We start from the raw sequence: 15,104 nt of genomic DNA, 5'->3' as shown, positions 1-15,104 counted from the left end.
AAATTATCTAAACAAAAAAAAAGTAACAAACAGTTGCTGTATTGTTATCATTCAATTTATTGGTCATCTTGATCGTCGTTGTTGTCTTCTCTTTGTTGTTCTTTATGTAGTGCATTGATTCTTTGTCGAAGTTGTTCATTCCAGTCGTCGGATTGTGATTTAACTACTTTTTCCTCCTTTGGTGGCGAATTACTATCAATGTTTGAGGAAAAGTTGGTAGTAGTAGTAGTGGTAGTAGAAGTTGTAGAAGTTGTAGATGTGGTAGAAGTAGAAGGATAATTATTTTCTTCTTCTTCCTCCTCTTCTTCTTCTTCCTCTTCTTCTTCGTCTTCCTCTTCAATTGTTGGTTCGTCATAAATATGTTCTTTACTTTTAATATAGGTTGCCATAGTTGAAGAAAATGTAGGAGTTGGAGGTGTAAACCTTACATTCTTTTCCTTTTCTTTTTTCTTTTCATCTTTACTACTACTACTATCAATATTATTATTATTTTGTTGTTGTTGAATATTATTATTATTATTCATATTATTCATATTATTTGTCCATTGAGGATTTAAAGATAATTGTAATGATAATAATTCTGTTTGTTGACATAGATATTGAAGATGTTGTTGAATAAACATTAAATGTTGTAATGGATTGTATTCAGTTGTACTAGAGGCTGCATTGGCAATTAAAGTTTGTTGTTGTAATCTTTGTTGAAGCAATTGATTTTGTTGAGTTGTTTGATTCAAAAGTTGATTTGGATTGATTGCAATTGTATGTTGTTGTTGTTGTTGTTGTTGTCCATCCATATTATTATTATTATTCATATTTAACATTGGTAATCTACCATTTCTGACTGCATTTTGCAACAACATTTCACGAAGAAGTGGATTTGCAATTTGAGGTCTAAAGTTTGGTAGTTGTTGAAGTGGTGCAACTGCTGCCGCTCCAGCAGCTGGATGTTGTTGTTGTTGTTGTTGTTGTTGTTGTTGTTGTTGTTGTTGGTCGAGTGGTTGAACCTGTGCTTGAGCTGGTGCAGCAACATCTACTGCTGGTTGTTGTTGTTGTGCTTGTTGTTGTTGAGCTGCATGATGATTAACAACTGGTGGATCAGCCAATACATCTGCACGACAAATAGGACATGATTGTTGTCTTTCAAGCCATGATCGCAGACAGGAAAGATGAAGAATATGACCACACGGCAACTTCTTTCCATGTGTCATATCCTCACGACACACAATACAAATTCTGTCAGTGTTGGCCAGTTCTTGTTCTGTTGCATCGGCAAATCTTTCGTTTGTAATGTTTCTATACTTTCTGATATCATTGAATCTTCTAATCGAAGTCTTTAATGAAATAAATATTTGTCTAATAATGTGAATTGGTAAACCTAGGTTCCAAAAAGAGAAAATATATACATTAATATTGTTTGCAATACATAATATATATAATTGTTACTCTCGCGACTTACCATAATTGTAAAATAGAGTTACAAAGAAAAAGATAAGGTAGAGTGCAGCTTTGATGGATTCGGTAACAAATTCCAAATATAAAATGTACAATCCCTTGTTATCCCATCTGCCTTCTCTCTTGATACCTTCAATATTAATGAAAAATGTAATCAATGTTGATATATTTGTTACAACTAATAATCCAAACTAAATATAATAACAACAATAAATTAATAACAATACATTTGTTTTGTTTTTTCTTTTTGATTTGTTGTATTTACCTCTAAACCAAATAATATCATAACATTTGGACCCTCTCTCATTAATGATAAGACGGCATAATAAATAAAACCAAAGTCTCCACCCAAAAGGAATAACATCAATGCACACAATCTGCATTGATTTAAAAAGTTATATGGAGTATGTTCAATCTAATTAAAATGAACAATGTGATTAATAAATTCTCTCTCTACTCTAAATATTCATTCTTTTGAATTTAACATACATATTCTACACGATTCTTTGTTAACCAATGGAAAACTTGAAAGAATAATAATAAAAGGAATAAGAATACAAATTGGGCATTGAAATGATCTCTAAAGATGGTTAATGCAAGTATAGTATCGGTAATTGATGATTTTAATCTATCACTAACATACTATAAAAGATAGAGATAAAAAAAGAACAAGTTAGAATAATTCAATCTAAATCTAATCTTTCTTTCTTTCTTAATATTTGACATACTTCAGATTCACGTTCTTGTACTTTATCTAGATATAAGTAAACTACCAACTTTCCCAATAGATATGCTAATATAAGTAACATATTGGCAAATACCAATAGAGAATGCTTGGCCGTTGCCAAATAGACACCAGAAGGATAGAACTGATGGTATTTGCTATAGGCATGATACACTATGCCTGCTGTTGCCGCAACCGACATTAAACTGTATGTTCGTAATGATAGTCTCATCTCTTATATATATCTCTCTCTACTATCTCTTACTACTTTGTCTCTAACTATCAAATCATTAATACTCTTTTTTTGATGTGTGCAGTACAATATAAAAACAAAAAGTCAGAGTGACGAGGCAAAAGTGCTTGGGGTTGGAGCAAATAACACCAATAGTATTTGTACCTATAAACCAAACAATTGATACAAACAAAAAGTCGAGACAGAATGAAGGATAAAAGATATTGTTTTATTGAATAATGTTTCAAGATCGACATTGATGGGCTCGGCTACGACAGGCAAAGAAGGTCTGAGTACCTTCATGGTTTGCAGTGGGAAATTGCAGGTGGCGTCACGGACCTCGAGAACCTCTTGGTAGCATTCAATGTTGTGAATATTTCAAAGGGACTTGTTACAATTTCCATCAAATGTTTCTATTTATCTGACTGTACAGTTGGTGCCAAACATTGAACCTCTTGTTGACTAAATGCAAAATGAACATATCGATGGTATTACAATGGTAGAAACTACTTACTTTGTATTGTTGTAAGTAGGGATTACGATCAATGATCCATCAATATCGCCACATGCCTCTATATTGTATATTGTTATAATATATTTAGTAAAGCAATTGTTAAAAATTAAATAATGTAAACTGCTGAGGTGTCTAGAATATGAGCTCTCGACCAATTTTCTTTTCTCAACTCTCATGATTTTTTTTAATTTTTAAAAATGAATATTTATTTTCTTTGGGGGTTTTGAAAATTTTTGGTTGGGAGTACCGCCTCAGAATCTATTTATTTGTAAAACTTATTTCTCTCTATGGTCTTCTTTATTTTTAATTATTCTTTTACCAATCGATAGATCTTTTAATTATCTATCAAATGGTTGACAAAAAAATTTGCGAGAGGTTCACCCTTCTAAAAAGTACTTTCCGTAAAGTCGCCATTAGCCATGGGCTAAGATGAGGTCTAGAAAGCATTGTTTGGAAAAACAAATGATATAAACAGAAAGAGCACAAAAAGTTGTATCTATTGGTGATATTGGATCGTCGTTTCAAAGATTATTCAAATAAAAAAAATGCTATTCTTCAAAGCCTATCTCATATAGTAAACATGCAACCATATAAAACTACGTGCTACATGGATCGGATCACGATTAATCAAATAAAAAGACAAGCGCCAACGCAAGAGGTGTAGGTGCCTTGAATCTTCAACATTATATGCACTGGTGTCGGCAGTGTTCAATGCATGCCACATCCAGCAACGCTAGACAAGATGGTTAGTATATTTGGAATGGATCAATAATCAAATAATTCAGAAGTGGTCAATCTCAAAACAATTGTGAACGCTCAAGAGTAATGGTAGCTTAATCTCATATATCGATATCATGGTTATTTATTTGGTACATACTAGTATTATTGTAATTGGCTCTTTTAAAACCCATCAAGGCTAGTGGTCATGGACAATTTCGCATTCGGTCTATCAAAACCATCCATTCTAAAAGATAATAAATAATAATTAGTAAACAGTATTTATGACAGTAATTTTACAAGATACATATCTTTACAGTTTTTAAAAATGGACCAACTCGTCTCTAATCAATTGATTCTATATTTAAAGTACCAATATATACAGACTTGTTATAGATTTAAAATAAAAAACCCATCATCAAGAAAGAAAACACATACAATCTTTATGAAAGAAGAAATTGACGACCAATCAACTTTGCCCTCACGCGGTAAACAAATGGCCTTGTTTGGAAACTTATGAATATACCTACCGAAACAAACCCGCACACTCCAAGCACGCCAAATGATCGATCAATTCCCCCAACACTCAAACCATACTTGTTTGGTTCCCCAACTTTGAGAATCCCATTTAAATATCTACAACATATCATCTAACAACTGTGTGTATGAAAAAATCTTTCTCTTTTCATTGCGGTTGTGGAAGAGGAGGATGAAAGAGATGTAGGCCTGGAGGAGATGAAGAGGAGGGAGGAAGGGGCCGAGTTATCATACAAATTTAAAACTATAATGGGTTGACATAGTTTTAAAATTAGTTGTGAATCATCACAGAGTGATTGTTGGTCTACGTCATGTCCTCTAAAGGCGTCATTCCCATTGTTGATTGACTGATTGATGATTGTTTAAAATATCTTGATGAATCTAATCGATCGATGGTTATTGTTGTTGGTGTCATGATGATGATGAATGAAAATTCTCCCTCCAAAATTAATTAATTCTCTTCATGACATGATAGTGCTGTGCTGTACTGTGTTCTCATATTTACTACTTGTATTGTACTGCGCGAGACCCATCCTAAAGTTAAATTCATTCATTCATTCGAGACAGACATCATCCATCAAATGACGATGATGATTGAGATTTAATTTAACTTGTTACCCTATACTACTTGTGTTGATGATCAATATTCACATCATCATCATCAACATCATCATCATCATGACTTTTATATCTCTAAGTATTGTATTGTAATTGTATTGTTCTTATTCTTATGACTCTGTGATGATCATGATGTTTGTTGGCGTTTGTGAATGCTCCATTTGCAAATTTGAACCCAAAATCTCTTAGTTGCTTACTAGTATGAAAAGGTGACACTGATGATAATATTCTTTTGAAGAAAGGAATTAGTATACATCAACAACTACTACTAGTTAATATCGTATATGCAACTTACTGTGTCGCTTTATAATAATTCTTTTTTCCATCTTTTGCTTCCTTGTGCATCTTTCTAATGATGTTGATACAACTAAAATCTCTTGGTGACATAAAAACTGTACCATCTTTGTTGATCTTTTCTCCTTTGGGGTCGAGAGTTGTCTTGATACCTCTTCCATGTTTAGACATGCTCAAACTTCTTAGAACCTCTGCTTGTAGTACTTCGTCGCCATTTGTATGTCTTCTCAACAGGAATGACGTTTTATTTCTAATGCGTTGCACTTGTCTTAATGGGAATGTTGGTTTAACACGGTCGCCAATTAATCGTTGGTAGACTGTTGGAAGTGTTGTTGTTGTTGTTGTTGTTGCTGCTGCTGCTGCTGGTGATGCAGAGATTGTTGTTATTGGTACTAATGCTACTGATACTGATGCTGCTGCTGATGCAGTGATAGTTTACTCATGATTAATATGCTTAAAATAAAGATAAAAATATATCTATAATATTGATAATTCATTAAATAAAGATATTATCAATTTAATTAAATAATTAATTGTTTGTTTATTGATTCTACACTTTTTTTTTTTTTTTTTTTTAAATTTTTTTTTCTCATGAGATAGTGCGATCTTTATGCGTGCCGTAGGTGACTGACCTGATACATTGCGAGGTTTGAACATTTGTTTCAAAACAACAACAGCAAATAGCCCCTCTCTCTCATTAATAAATGGATCCTATCAAAAAGAAGAAACAACAATAGAATCATACCCTGATTTGGTATCATACACCCCCCCTCTCCCTCCTCCTCTTCTCTTCCATTTTAGATCTTGGTTCATATAATGAGCCTAATCCGCACCCCCCATCCTCCTCCTTATCCGCCTCACTCATATAGTGAATCAACACGCCCATAATCTGACGGTTACATCAAAGAATGATCGTGCTTTGGTGATCATATCCAACCATGACTACCACCCCCCTATCCTCCTCCTTATCCCCCTCACTCATATGTTGAATCATAAATGATCGTGCTGCTGTGGCTCACCTAGGCATCATGAATGCCCCCATTAAACGGTGGTGATGACACAGTTCGGGTATTAAGAAACCACCATACGATTATGATATCATTGGGACACAACCCCATCTGTATATGTATCACCCTCACTTTTTGTTGGTAATCAACAAAGACAAGAAAACATTTGTTTAAAATAAAATATTATTCATCAAGCTCCAATGTTCTCTATTTAAAGTGTTCTTTTTTCTCATCACATCATTATTCATTTTATCTATCTTTTCTTCAATTCATTATCTTTCTGCTATATTGTATTACCTTTATATATTTTTTATATAGGAAGCTTCTAATTGAGGTTCACTATCGCACAGTGGTCATCATGAATGGCCCACTTCCATCCGCAACAGAGACAAGAACAACTCAATACCCTCTCGATCGTCTCATGGGTAAGAAGTGGAATAACGAACAAAACTTGTTTGTGACACATCTCGGCCAATATGCAAGATACTATCACTCTGTTAAGAGGTTAGTAGGCCAATTTTTTTTAATATTTGTATACGACTTTAATAACAGTAAGATATCATCAACCTTTTTTTTTTTTTGAACATGAATCATTCAGATAAGTTCATGAACTAATTGATCGATTTCATGTATTTTACCATTTTTAGTGTTTAGTTTGTCCCGACAAGAACTCGAAAAAGTAATACCAAAGTATTACGACATGAGTGTTCTTTCAAAGAACAAAACAAATGAATTATATGAAAAAATGGAAAATCGGTTGACTTTGCCGATTCGATGGGATTCTCTAATTGTGGAGGCCATCATCTCAAAGGTGATGGACATAGACACACGCAAAAGCAGTAATAGTCCAAGAGATTATGTATGTATAACAGTCTGTGACAGTTATGATGTGTAATAATAAATTAATTTTTATTTTATTCTTTGTTTACTCTTTACAGAATTCTGCACAAGATGTCCAAGCAAAAGAGAAAATCGTCAACAAAATGCTATCGAGAACATTTGCCAAACTCAAGGTAGACGAGATGGTTGCAAAATATCAAATCCTCCGATATGCACTCCTTGACCCAGATCTGAATCCAATTGGCTGTTGCCACTCTTATAAAACCGCCTTTGCCAACTCCATTTGCAATAGTTACTCGGCCGAGGTGGCCGAGACCTGCAAAAGGATGGTGGAGAGTGCTTTAGACCGTCAAGATGACCGAAACATATTCCACCACGAGTCCAAGTTGGTGTCGGATCTTCTGGAGGATATACTTGCCAAAATAGATGATGGTGATATCGGTGAAGGGTACCAAGCTCTCAAACTAATATTTTCATCTCAACCATTAAAAGGTATGTCATTGATATTAACACCATCACAGGTTTTTTTTAAATATCTTCTTGCGTCGGTTCATGTAACTCTATCTCTCATTTTGTTTATCTTTTGCTCATACACGTCAAAAGGGGTCGATGACCGCTACTGAGAGGATGGTGGGCAGTTTGCGGAGTGTCGATCAGATTTTTTTTTTTAATATTTATTTTCATTTTTTTTTTTCATCTCGAACAACTCACAGAAACCAAATTTAGAGAATGTATATTAAACTATTAAATAACATCTCACACTCAACACAACATTATCAATAGATAGAATACAGCGAGTATTGTTTATAGTTACACTTTTAGTGTAAGAACCCACACATCACTATCATTACTCCTCTTTTACACCATTTCTTTTTGATTATCTTTTGTTTTCATTGGTTTACCAATCAATGCACCACCCATCTCTTTCCTTTTAACTACTCATTGTTGGCCAAGTTCATCTTTACATATCATTGACCTCTTGTGTTCACTCATAAATTATATAATCCTTTTTGATCCAAATCAAGTACCAATCTACCACTCTTTATCGCTCTGCATCCTTTTTGTTGTTCGTTTGATCCACTCTCCTATCCGACAAACTTTCTTTACCACTTAACTTTCCATCAGATACTGCAATCAATCACTACCATTGCTCCTCTTTTACCCTTTCTTGTTTTGATTATATTTGTTTTTATTATCGAGATGCACCACCCATCTAACCACTCGCCTCATTGTTGGTCCCAGTCTTTCCATCAGATCGATAATGCAAAACATTACAATCATTGCTTTTACACCATTTCTTTTTTGTTTTCATTATCCAATCAACGCATCACCTATCTCTTTTGCCTCATTGTGGAGAGAGAGATAGAATTTATAGAGTATAATTGTAATACAGCGCGTATTAATTATTGCAGAGATTAGAGTGATCTTTGATACCTCCATTGATAGCAAGAAGCTCTCTCTATGCAGTGACAGGCCTGTCAAACCTTTTTTTTTTTTTAATTTTAAACCTCTCTAACATTTATTACATTTATCATTATAGATCATAATTTGGAATGCGAAAAGAAAAGGTCAAAATTAAAAGAGGAAAGAGAGGCCAAGCAAAATCAAGAGCCAGCCATTCCCAAGGAAAAAAAAAAGAAGAAACAGTTTTTGGGTGACAAAAGGCCTGAAAACTTTGATGAAATCAATTTTGATGGATCTGTTTATTCAATATCAAATTTGGCCACAGATTTAGAGATTGATAGCAAAAATGTAAAGAAATTAAAGGTTGAAGAACATATATCTGGTGATTATTTACAATCTGAACTCTCATCAAAGTTGGAAGCGTTGATCCAATCATCAACATCAATAAGTGCCTGGAGTGGGTTAAATACCCTCCAATTGAATAGATTGAAAATGCTAAATTTGGAAAATATAATTAATCCGTAACTATTATTATTATTATATCTTTTGTTATTTTTTATTATTTTCATTATAATTAACTAATCAAATGCTTTTTTTGTAATCTTATTTTTTTTTCTATAGAGAGGACAATTCAATCGATTTTTCAAAGTTGACAAAAGATCAATATCCATCTTTAATGGATTTTTGTGAATCAAATGGATACAAGTTTCCAAAAGGATATGACCCTACAGGATTGAAATCCCTCATGACGTCCGATTTGGAGACGATAAAAACTACTCCTTTCGCATTGAATAGCTTTGCACCACAAGCAAAGTATGTATAAAACAATTGACCAATATCTTTTTTTTATATTTTTAAAACTAATCCTCTTTTTTATCTATAGATTCAACAGTACTTTTATCCCATTCTCGATAGAGTTGTTTGTCAGTATAATCGTCAACTCTGGAATAGATATGTCCCTTGGTTTGACCGACAAACACAAAATATTAAGGTATATTTCAAAAATATTACCTAATTTGGAAAAAGAAATTGGTCATCCATTGGAAAGTGGCTATCCATTGGATAGATTTAAGTTTTTCGACAAGGAAATTGAGATCCTCAAAGCTTCGCACTTGGCTTCTTTTCCTTCATCGTCAGATGTAACAATATCACCATCCTCTTCGTCTGATGTAACAACATCACCATCCTCTTTGTCTGATGTAACAATATCACCATCCTCTTCGTCTGATACAACAACATCACCATCCTCTTCGTCTGATACAACTACATCTCCATCCCCATCATCAAAAAAAAAAAGAGGTAGACCTCGTAGTGAGATTGTGGATATAAAGTTAGAAAAATTCCCTGATTTTAAAGATTTTAAATTGGAGGATCTTAATCGACAATTGGAACTTAGAGATATCGAATCCCCAAACATTGATACACGAGTCCAAGAAGAGGAAAATATTAAAAGATTGAAATTGGTTTTATGGCAAGACATGGTAAAACGCTTGCAAATAGATTTTAAAGAAGACTTTGACTACAGCAAATCCAGTCAAGTTAGCATTTTAAAATGGTTATCTTTACCTACTAGCACTATTAAAATCGAATATGATTGGTACTGTTGTTCATTGCCAACACTGAAAGGAACTCTCAAGAAACTATTCAATGACAGCCCAAAGGTGAAGAGAAATGAGCCAAGGAAATGGATGCCAAAGTCTCTTGCTTCAACAAAAAAATCGTTTCTTTTTCGTTACTATACGATTGGATTTGTTGGAAAATCAGTCCTCTGCGATTATTTGCAATCACCGTATGTAAAAGACAACCCATTCGATTTCAACGGGTCAACAAAAACAATTCACCCCAACTTTAATGATTACGAAAGAGACAATATTGGTTACATTTATAACCAAAAAATGTCGGTCCTAATCAATCAAAGGGCGATGATGGTGACAACCAACGTTCCCAGCCATATCTGGTTCCAAACAAAAAGTAAATGTCATTGTTTTAAAGCATTATTATCTTTTACGACCCATTCATTTTACTAATATTTAATTTTAATCTTTATATAGGTGCAAATGAAAAAGTAGTTTCTGATGTGCAAATATCCATGAATTGCCGTCTCTTGCCATACCATTTGAAAAAGAGACAAAAACTAGAAGAATCTTTTCCAGAGCAAAGTTTGGTCTCTCAAAAAAACGGTCAAGATGGCACACCCATGGATGATTCCGATGATGATGATGATGAATCATGGAAATGTAAACAAGTAGAAGAAATGGAAAAGAACCATTCATATTCATACAACCATCCCCACTATGCTTGTTTTGTGGCAAAACAAGTTGGGTTGAAACCAAACATTCCCAAAGTCAAGGATAGAGATATTATCTGTGCCAATTGTTTGTCATCCCACTCACTTAAAGATTTGCCTATGGTGTGCGAACAATGTGATGCGACCATTCCTATTCTATCGGAACATGAAAAAAGATTGGATTTATGTGGTGACCTGATGGATCTGTACTCGGTTGATATTCAACTAAAAAGGAATGCATTTGAAAAAATGCCACCCTTTGATTCAAAGGATGATCAATTCCCTCCACCAGTACCATTAATTGCCGAAATCAATCATCGACTCGTCAAATTTGACCAACCTGAGTCACCCCACGTGGAGATTTTTCTACACGAGGCTCTCAACACCACCTCGATAGCACTCAACAGTAACAGGTCAGGAATTGCACCCTCCATGCGGAACCTATTCAATCTTATTAAAACTACATCCGATCCCTCGATGCAATTTAGAATTCGTGATGCATATCCCTTTGTCCACGACTCGTCTACTGGCGGATTTGAAAATGAAATCAAACATGAAATCATGGTGAAGGAATTAATGAACCATTTTTCAATGACAACGTCCAAGCTCATTATTGTTTGTGGACAATTCCCTTGCAAGGCAGCCAAAGAGGCTTTTAATGCCAATCCTTTGGATTACGAAATGGTTGACTATAGTCAAGAATCTTATCACACCATTTTAGATAAAGCCAAAGGCACAACCGAGGACAAAGAGGTGGATGTAAGTAGGATAGTTCCTAAAAGGCTCATTGCTATCGCCCCGCATCCATCAGTCATGTTTGCGTTGCACATAACAGCAGCCTATATTTTGATTGCTCATGATATCTACAAAATGGCTCCAAAGGTATCTCAATTTGACCCAGTTCAAACATTTAAATCGAATTCCCCCTCGTCTGCCTCGTCCTCCTTCTCCTCCACGTCCTTATCATCCACGTCATCTTCATCATCTGCCTCGTCATCTTCATCATCTGCCTCGTCTTCCTCGTCTGCCTTGTCCCCGTCCTCCTCGTCCTCCTCCACGTCCTTATCATCCACGTCATCCTCATCATCTGCCTCGTCTTCCTCGTCGTCCTTATCATCCACCTCCTCTTCATCATCCTCCCCTTCGTCCTCCAATCAAAATACCACCAAACGCCCAAATCTAAGTAACAAAACAAAAGATTTTCCTAAACTTAAACAATGGACGTTGGAACATCTAGTTGAAGAGGCCACATCCCGTAAAATCGACGTAGAGAATATCAAAGAAGATCGTCTTCAAGTGGAATGTGTTTTGTTGAAATCGGTCCTTGGGGTTCAAATATGGTCAGAACAAAAAATTGAACAGTTTGATCTAGAGAAATCAAACTCGAAAAAAGATATACTGACCTATGCGAGAGAAAAAAATATCCCTTTGACAGACTATTGGTTCTTCATGACGTTGGAAACCCTCAAAAAAGCCGTGCAAAGGTGTCTCGCTTCCACCTCGTCCCCATCTCCGTCCTCCTACTTGCCCACCCCTTCCTCACCCTTGACCGATATCTCACTCCCCTCTTCCCCATCCTTGACCGATGCCCCACCCACTTCATCCTCATCCGATACCTCAACTCCACCCTCTTCCACCGATACCTCATCCTTGACCGATACCTCAACCACCTCATCCGATACCTCAACTCCACCCTCTTCCACCGATACCTCATCCTTGACCTATACCTCACTCCCCTCACACTCATTCTCCTACTCCTCCTACTCTAAACCTTTTGTAAAAAATGAAAAGTGCGTTTACAAAGATGAAGAGAAACATATAAGAGCAAAGAGAGATTTTTATCACTCTGGAATGTGTAGAAGGCGCCGAAGCAAATGGAAAGTTATGAGGGAAAACAACCGTGGCAATTATCTTTATATCGGAATTGATCCTGGAAGGTCAAAATGCACGATTGTAGACTCTATGAATCGTGCTCGAGTGGTTTCAGTGGCATCTTATTACAACCTCATGGGCACTGACCGTCTTCTGGCAAGACAACAAAACTACAAAAAGAACCCGGTCCTGTCCAAATTTGAAAGTGGATTGCCAACCTATAATACCTTTGGTAAGTGTTATTTTAAATATTCATTGTCTATACCACCTATATATTATAATATTAATATTTATAAACTAACTTTTTTTTTAATTCCTAGATACTTTATTCAATGTAGAATCTGTATTGAGACGAATAGAGTATGAAAGAATTACCCATAGGGATCAATGTCGTCTTTATTCCCATGTAGTGACGTCCTATACGTTTCAGACCATGGACAAGAACAGGAACATTGACAAGAAGCGCGCCCAATATGCCTATGCAAAGAGCTTTGTACCACCAACAACAATCCCGAAAAATAGAATAGTGATTTGTATGTTTTTTTTATTTCTTCAAACCATTTATTATTATTTGTTATTAATCTTCTTTCTTTTTATAGATATTGGAGGGTCTGATTTTTTCCGTGGATCCCGAGGTGGTGGTAGAACTGGTTGTACATCAAAGACACTACTCAGACTGTTTTTGAATATGGGTTACAAGGCACGTCTTGTCAATGAATTTAATACCTCCAAAGTATGTGTGTTTTAATAATTGAATTTTTAGATCAACCCTCGAAATGGCCATTCATTAATATTTTTTTTTCCAAGATTCATAATGCATGTGCCTCCAAAATTCATTCTACCAACAACAACAAGTTCCTAGAAAAAGCTAAACACCAAAAGGTTAAAAATGTGTTGCCAGAATCTTTTGAAAAGACCCATGTTGTTGGTGCACCCATATCCTCCACGTTTTCAGACAATGGTGTTCGTTGGCAAGGAAAGGATTCCAAGTTATGTGATGGTTGCAAATTGACTGATTACAATTGTCAATGCTCCAAGGCTCAATTGGCGGACAAAGAGAATGATTCAACTCTGAAAGTGTCTCAATTGGCAGATGATATGAATGAAACTCTAAAAGTATTCATATCACTTGAAAATACTTCACCCTCTCCAACTATGCTATTGGAATCCCTTTTCTCTTTAAGCAAAAAGACTGTCAAGGAGTTGATAGAGTTTTGCAATCTAAACTCTATCAAATACTATCAACAAGAAGAGCCAACCAAAGGGAAAAACAAAAGAGGTTCTCACAAGGATAGTAAGGGTGGTGCTACCAACAGCAAAAAGGACCAACTTATCAACGCTATCATCAAGTTTAATTTTGAAAAACAAAAAAGGGATGCTAGCAAAAATAAGAAAAAGAGGTCAAAATCGTCCTCAACTACTAATGATCGTTGTAAGGACCAAGATCAAAGCAATAGTCAAAAGGATGGGAACAAGTCTACAAGCAACTCTGTTTCGACCCACGATTATGGTTTTGGTAAGTCTCTTTGTGATAGTCAGATCAAAGATCTCTGGAAGTCAAAGAACCCAAATGCGACAGAAATGCCATTTAAAACTAAATGGCAATGGCTATATTGTCCAGTTTGTGATCATTTCTTCAACAGAGACTCGAGCGCTGCAAAGAATATTCTCTTATTGGGAATCTTACACCAAACCGCAGATTACAGGCCATGGATTTATCGTCCTTTACCTGCCGATATCGTGCATATTGGGAGGGTAGACACGACCTAGTTAACCTTAACAGGGCCTTCCTGCATAAATATGAAAGTCCCCCCCCCAGCTGTAAGTTATTAGATAGAAAATATAATGTTGATCTCAATTTACTGATTTTCCCCTTTTTTTCTGTACTTTGTCTTTTTTTTTTACTTTGTCTGTTTTTTTTTTCTTTCCTCAATTCAAAATAAAAGTTCAAATGAGAATATGTCCCACACTATTTCCATTTTTCCAATACTGATAATATCCAATATACAATCATGCCATCCATCCACTTTATCTAATGATAATTGTTTAATTGTTGATTTTGATGGTTTCATATAATGTATATATCTTCCAACACGTAGTTTCTCTTTCTCCTCTCCATCCTTTTCTATTTCTTTATCTTTATCATTTTGATTTTCATAAATGAAAACTCTATATCTTTTTTTAATTGTTCTATCTTTAAATAATTGATTAAATCTATGTATTTCATCCGATTTTTTAACCAATAAACATAAACCTCTTGTTGGGAAATCTATTCTATGTGGATTATAAATAGGTGTGTCTATAGATTGTTGTTGTTGTTGTCTGACCATCCATGATAGATTATTCTTTAAATTATCAATTAATGGCCCAACATTGATACCATGTGGTTTATCACAATTGTGCACTTCACCACAAATATTTTTTTTATTAATTTGGGTGTGGGTCGGATTGTTGTGTCAACCATCCTCTCACTCTGGATTCTGACTGACCACTTTTGGTTGGATGTATTTGTGATCCACAATCATCCTTCTTTTGATTATTAATAAGTATTATTCACATTCTTTTAAGAAATAATAAAAGTAAGTAAAGTAGATAGATTGATTGAT

At 35.0% G+C, this 15,104-nt stretch overlaps 5 protein-coding genes across 5 annotated transcripts, besides 2 other annotated features; 2 read left to right on the top strand and 3 right to left on the bottom strand.

Annotated features, from left to right (window-relative positions):
* Positions 1 to 56: 56 nt before the first annotated feature.
* DFA_03857 (uncharacterized protein) lies at positions 57 to 2,711 on the bottom strand (the record flags this gene model as incomplete). Its single annotated transcript, XM_004366210.1, has 6 exons — positions 57 to 1,375; positions 1,457 to 1,643; positions 1,718 to 1,867; positions 1,942 to 2,094; positions 2,181 to 2,206; positions 2,600 to 2,711. 6 exons carry the CDS (start codon positions 2,709 to 2,711, stop codon positions 57 to 59), a joined length of 1,947 nt encoding a protein of 648 aa, XP_004366267.1.
* A 163-nt stretch (positions 2,712 to 2,874) lies between these two features.
* Positions 2,875 to 2,933: a sequence feature (Short protein (DFA_03856, EGG18362.1) was converted to a misc_feature.).
* A 77-nt stretch (positions 2,934 to 3,010) lies between these two features.
* Positions 3,011 to 3,032: a sequence feature (Short protein (DFA_03856, EGG18362.1) was converted to a misc_feature.).
* Positions 3,033 to 4,869: 1,837 nt separating this feature from the next.
* Positions 4,870 to 5,953, bottom strand: DFA_03855 (uncharacterized protein; the record flags this gene model as incomplete). Its single annotated transcript, XM_004366208.1, has 3 exons — positions 4,870 to 4,990; positions 5,090 to 5,507; positions 5,854 to 5,953. 3 exons carry the CDS (start codon positions 5,951 to 5,953, stop codon positions 4,870 to 4,872), a joined length of 639 nt encoding a protein of 212 aa, XP_004366265.1.
* Positions 5,954 to 6,142: 189 nt separating this feature from the next.
* Positions 6,143 to 9,890, top strand: DFA_03854 (uncharacterized protein; the record flags this gene model as incomplete). Its single annotated transcript, XM_004366207.1, has 8 exons — positions 6,143 to 6,156; positions 6,414 to 6,520; positions 6,743 to 6,954; positions 7,034 to 7,427; positions 8,476 to 8,800; positions 8,961 to 9,152; positions 9,223 to 9,820; positions 9,849 to 9,890. 8 exons carry the CDS (start codon positions 6,143 to 6,145, stop codon positions 9,888 to 9,890), a joined length of 1,884 nt encoding a protein of 627 aa, XP_004366264.1.
* A 133-nt stretch (positions 9,891 to 10,023) lies between these two features.
* Positions 10,024 to 14,268, top strand: DFA_03853 (uncharacterized protein; the record flags this gene model as incomplete). Its single annotated transcript, XM_004366206.1, has 6 exons — positions 10,024 to 10,132; positions 10,391 to 10,576; positions 10,739 to 12,730; positions 12,819 to 13,031; positions 13,098 to 13,231; positions 13,306 to 14,268. The coding sequence occupies 6 exons, from the start codon at positions 10,024 to 10,026 to the stop codon at positions 14,266 to 14,268; spliced, it is 3,597 nt and encodes a 1,198-aa protein (XP_004366263.1).
* A 164-nt stretch (positions 14,269 to 14,432) lies between these two features.
* DFA_03852 (uncharacterized protein) lies at positions 14,433 to 15,023 on the bottom strand (the record flags this gene model as incomplete). Its single annotated transcript, XM_004366205.1, has 2 exons — positions 14,433 to 14,902; positions 14,984 to 15,023. 2 exons carry the CDS (start codon positions 15,021 to 15,023, stop codon positions 14,433 to 14,435), a joined length of 510 nt encoding a protein of 169 aa, XP_004366262.1.
* Between the last annotated feature and the right edge of the window lie 81 nt (positions 15,024 to 15,104).

This window comes from Cavenderia fasciculata, assembly GCF_000203815.1.
Source record: "Cavenderia fasciculata unplaced genomic scaffold Scf_Dfasci-G-b-285a01.f1-5, whole genome shotgun sequence".
NCBI lineage: Eukaryota > Evosea > Eumycetozoa > Acytosteliales > Cavenderiaceae > Cavenderia > Cavenderia fasciculata.
The sequence above is the reverse complement of the archived record's forward strand: the minus strand, read 5'-3'. Positions and strand labels throughout refer to the sequence as shown.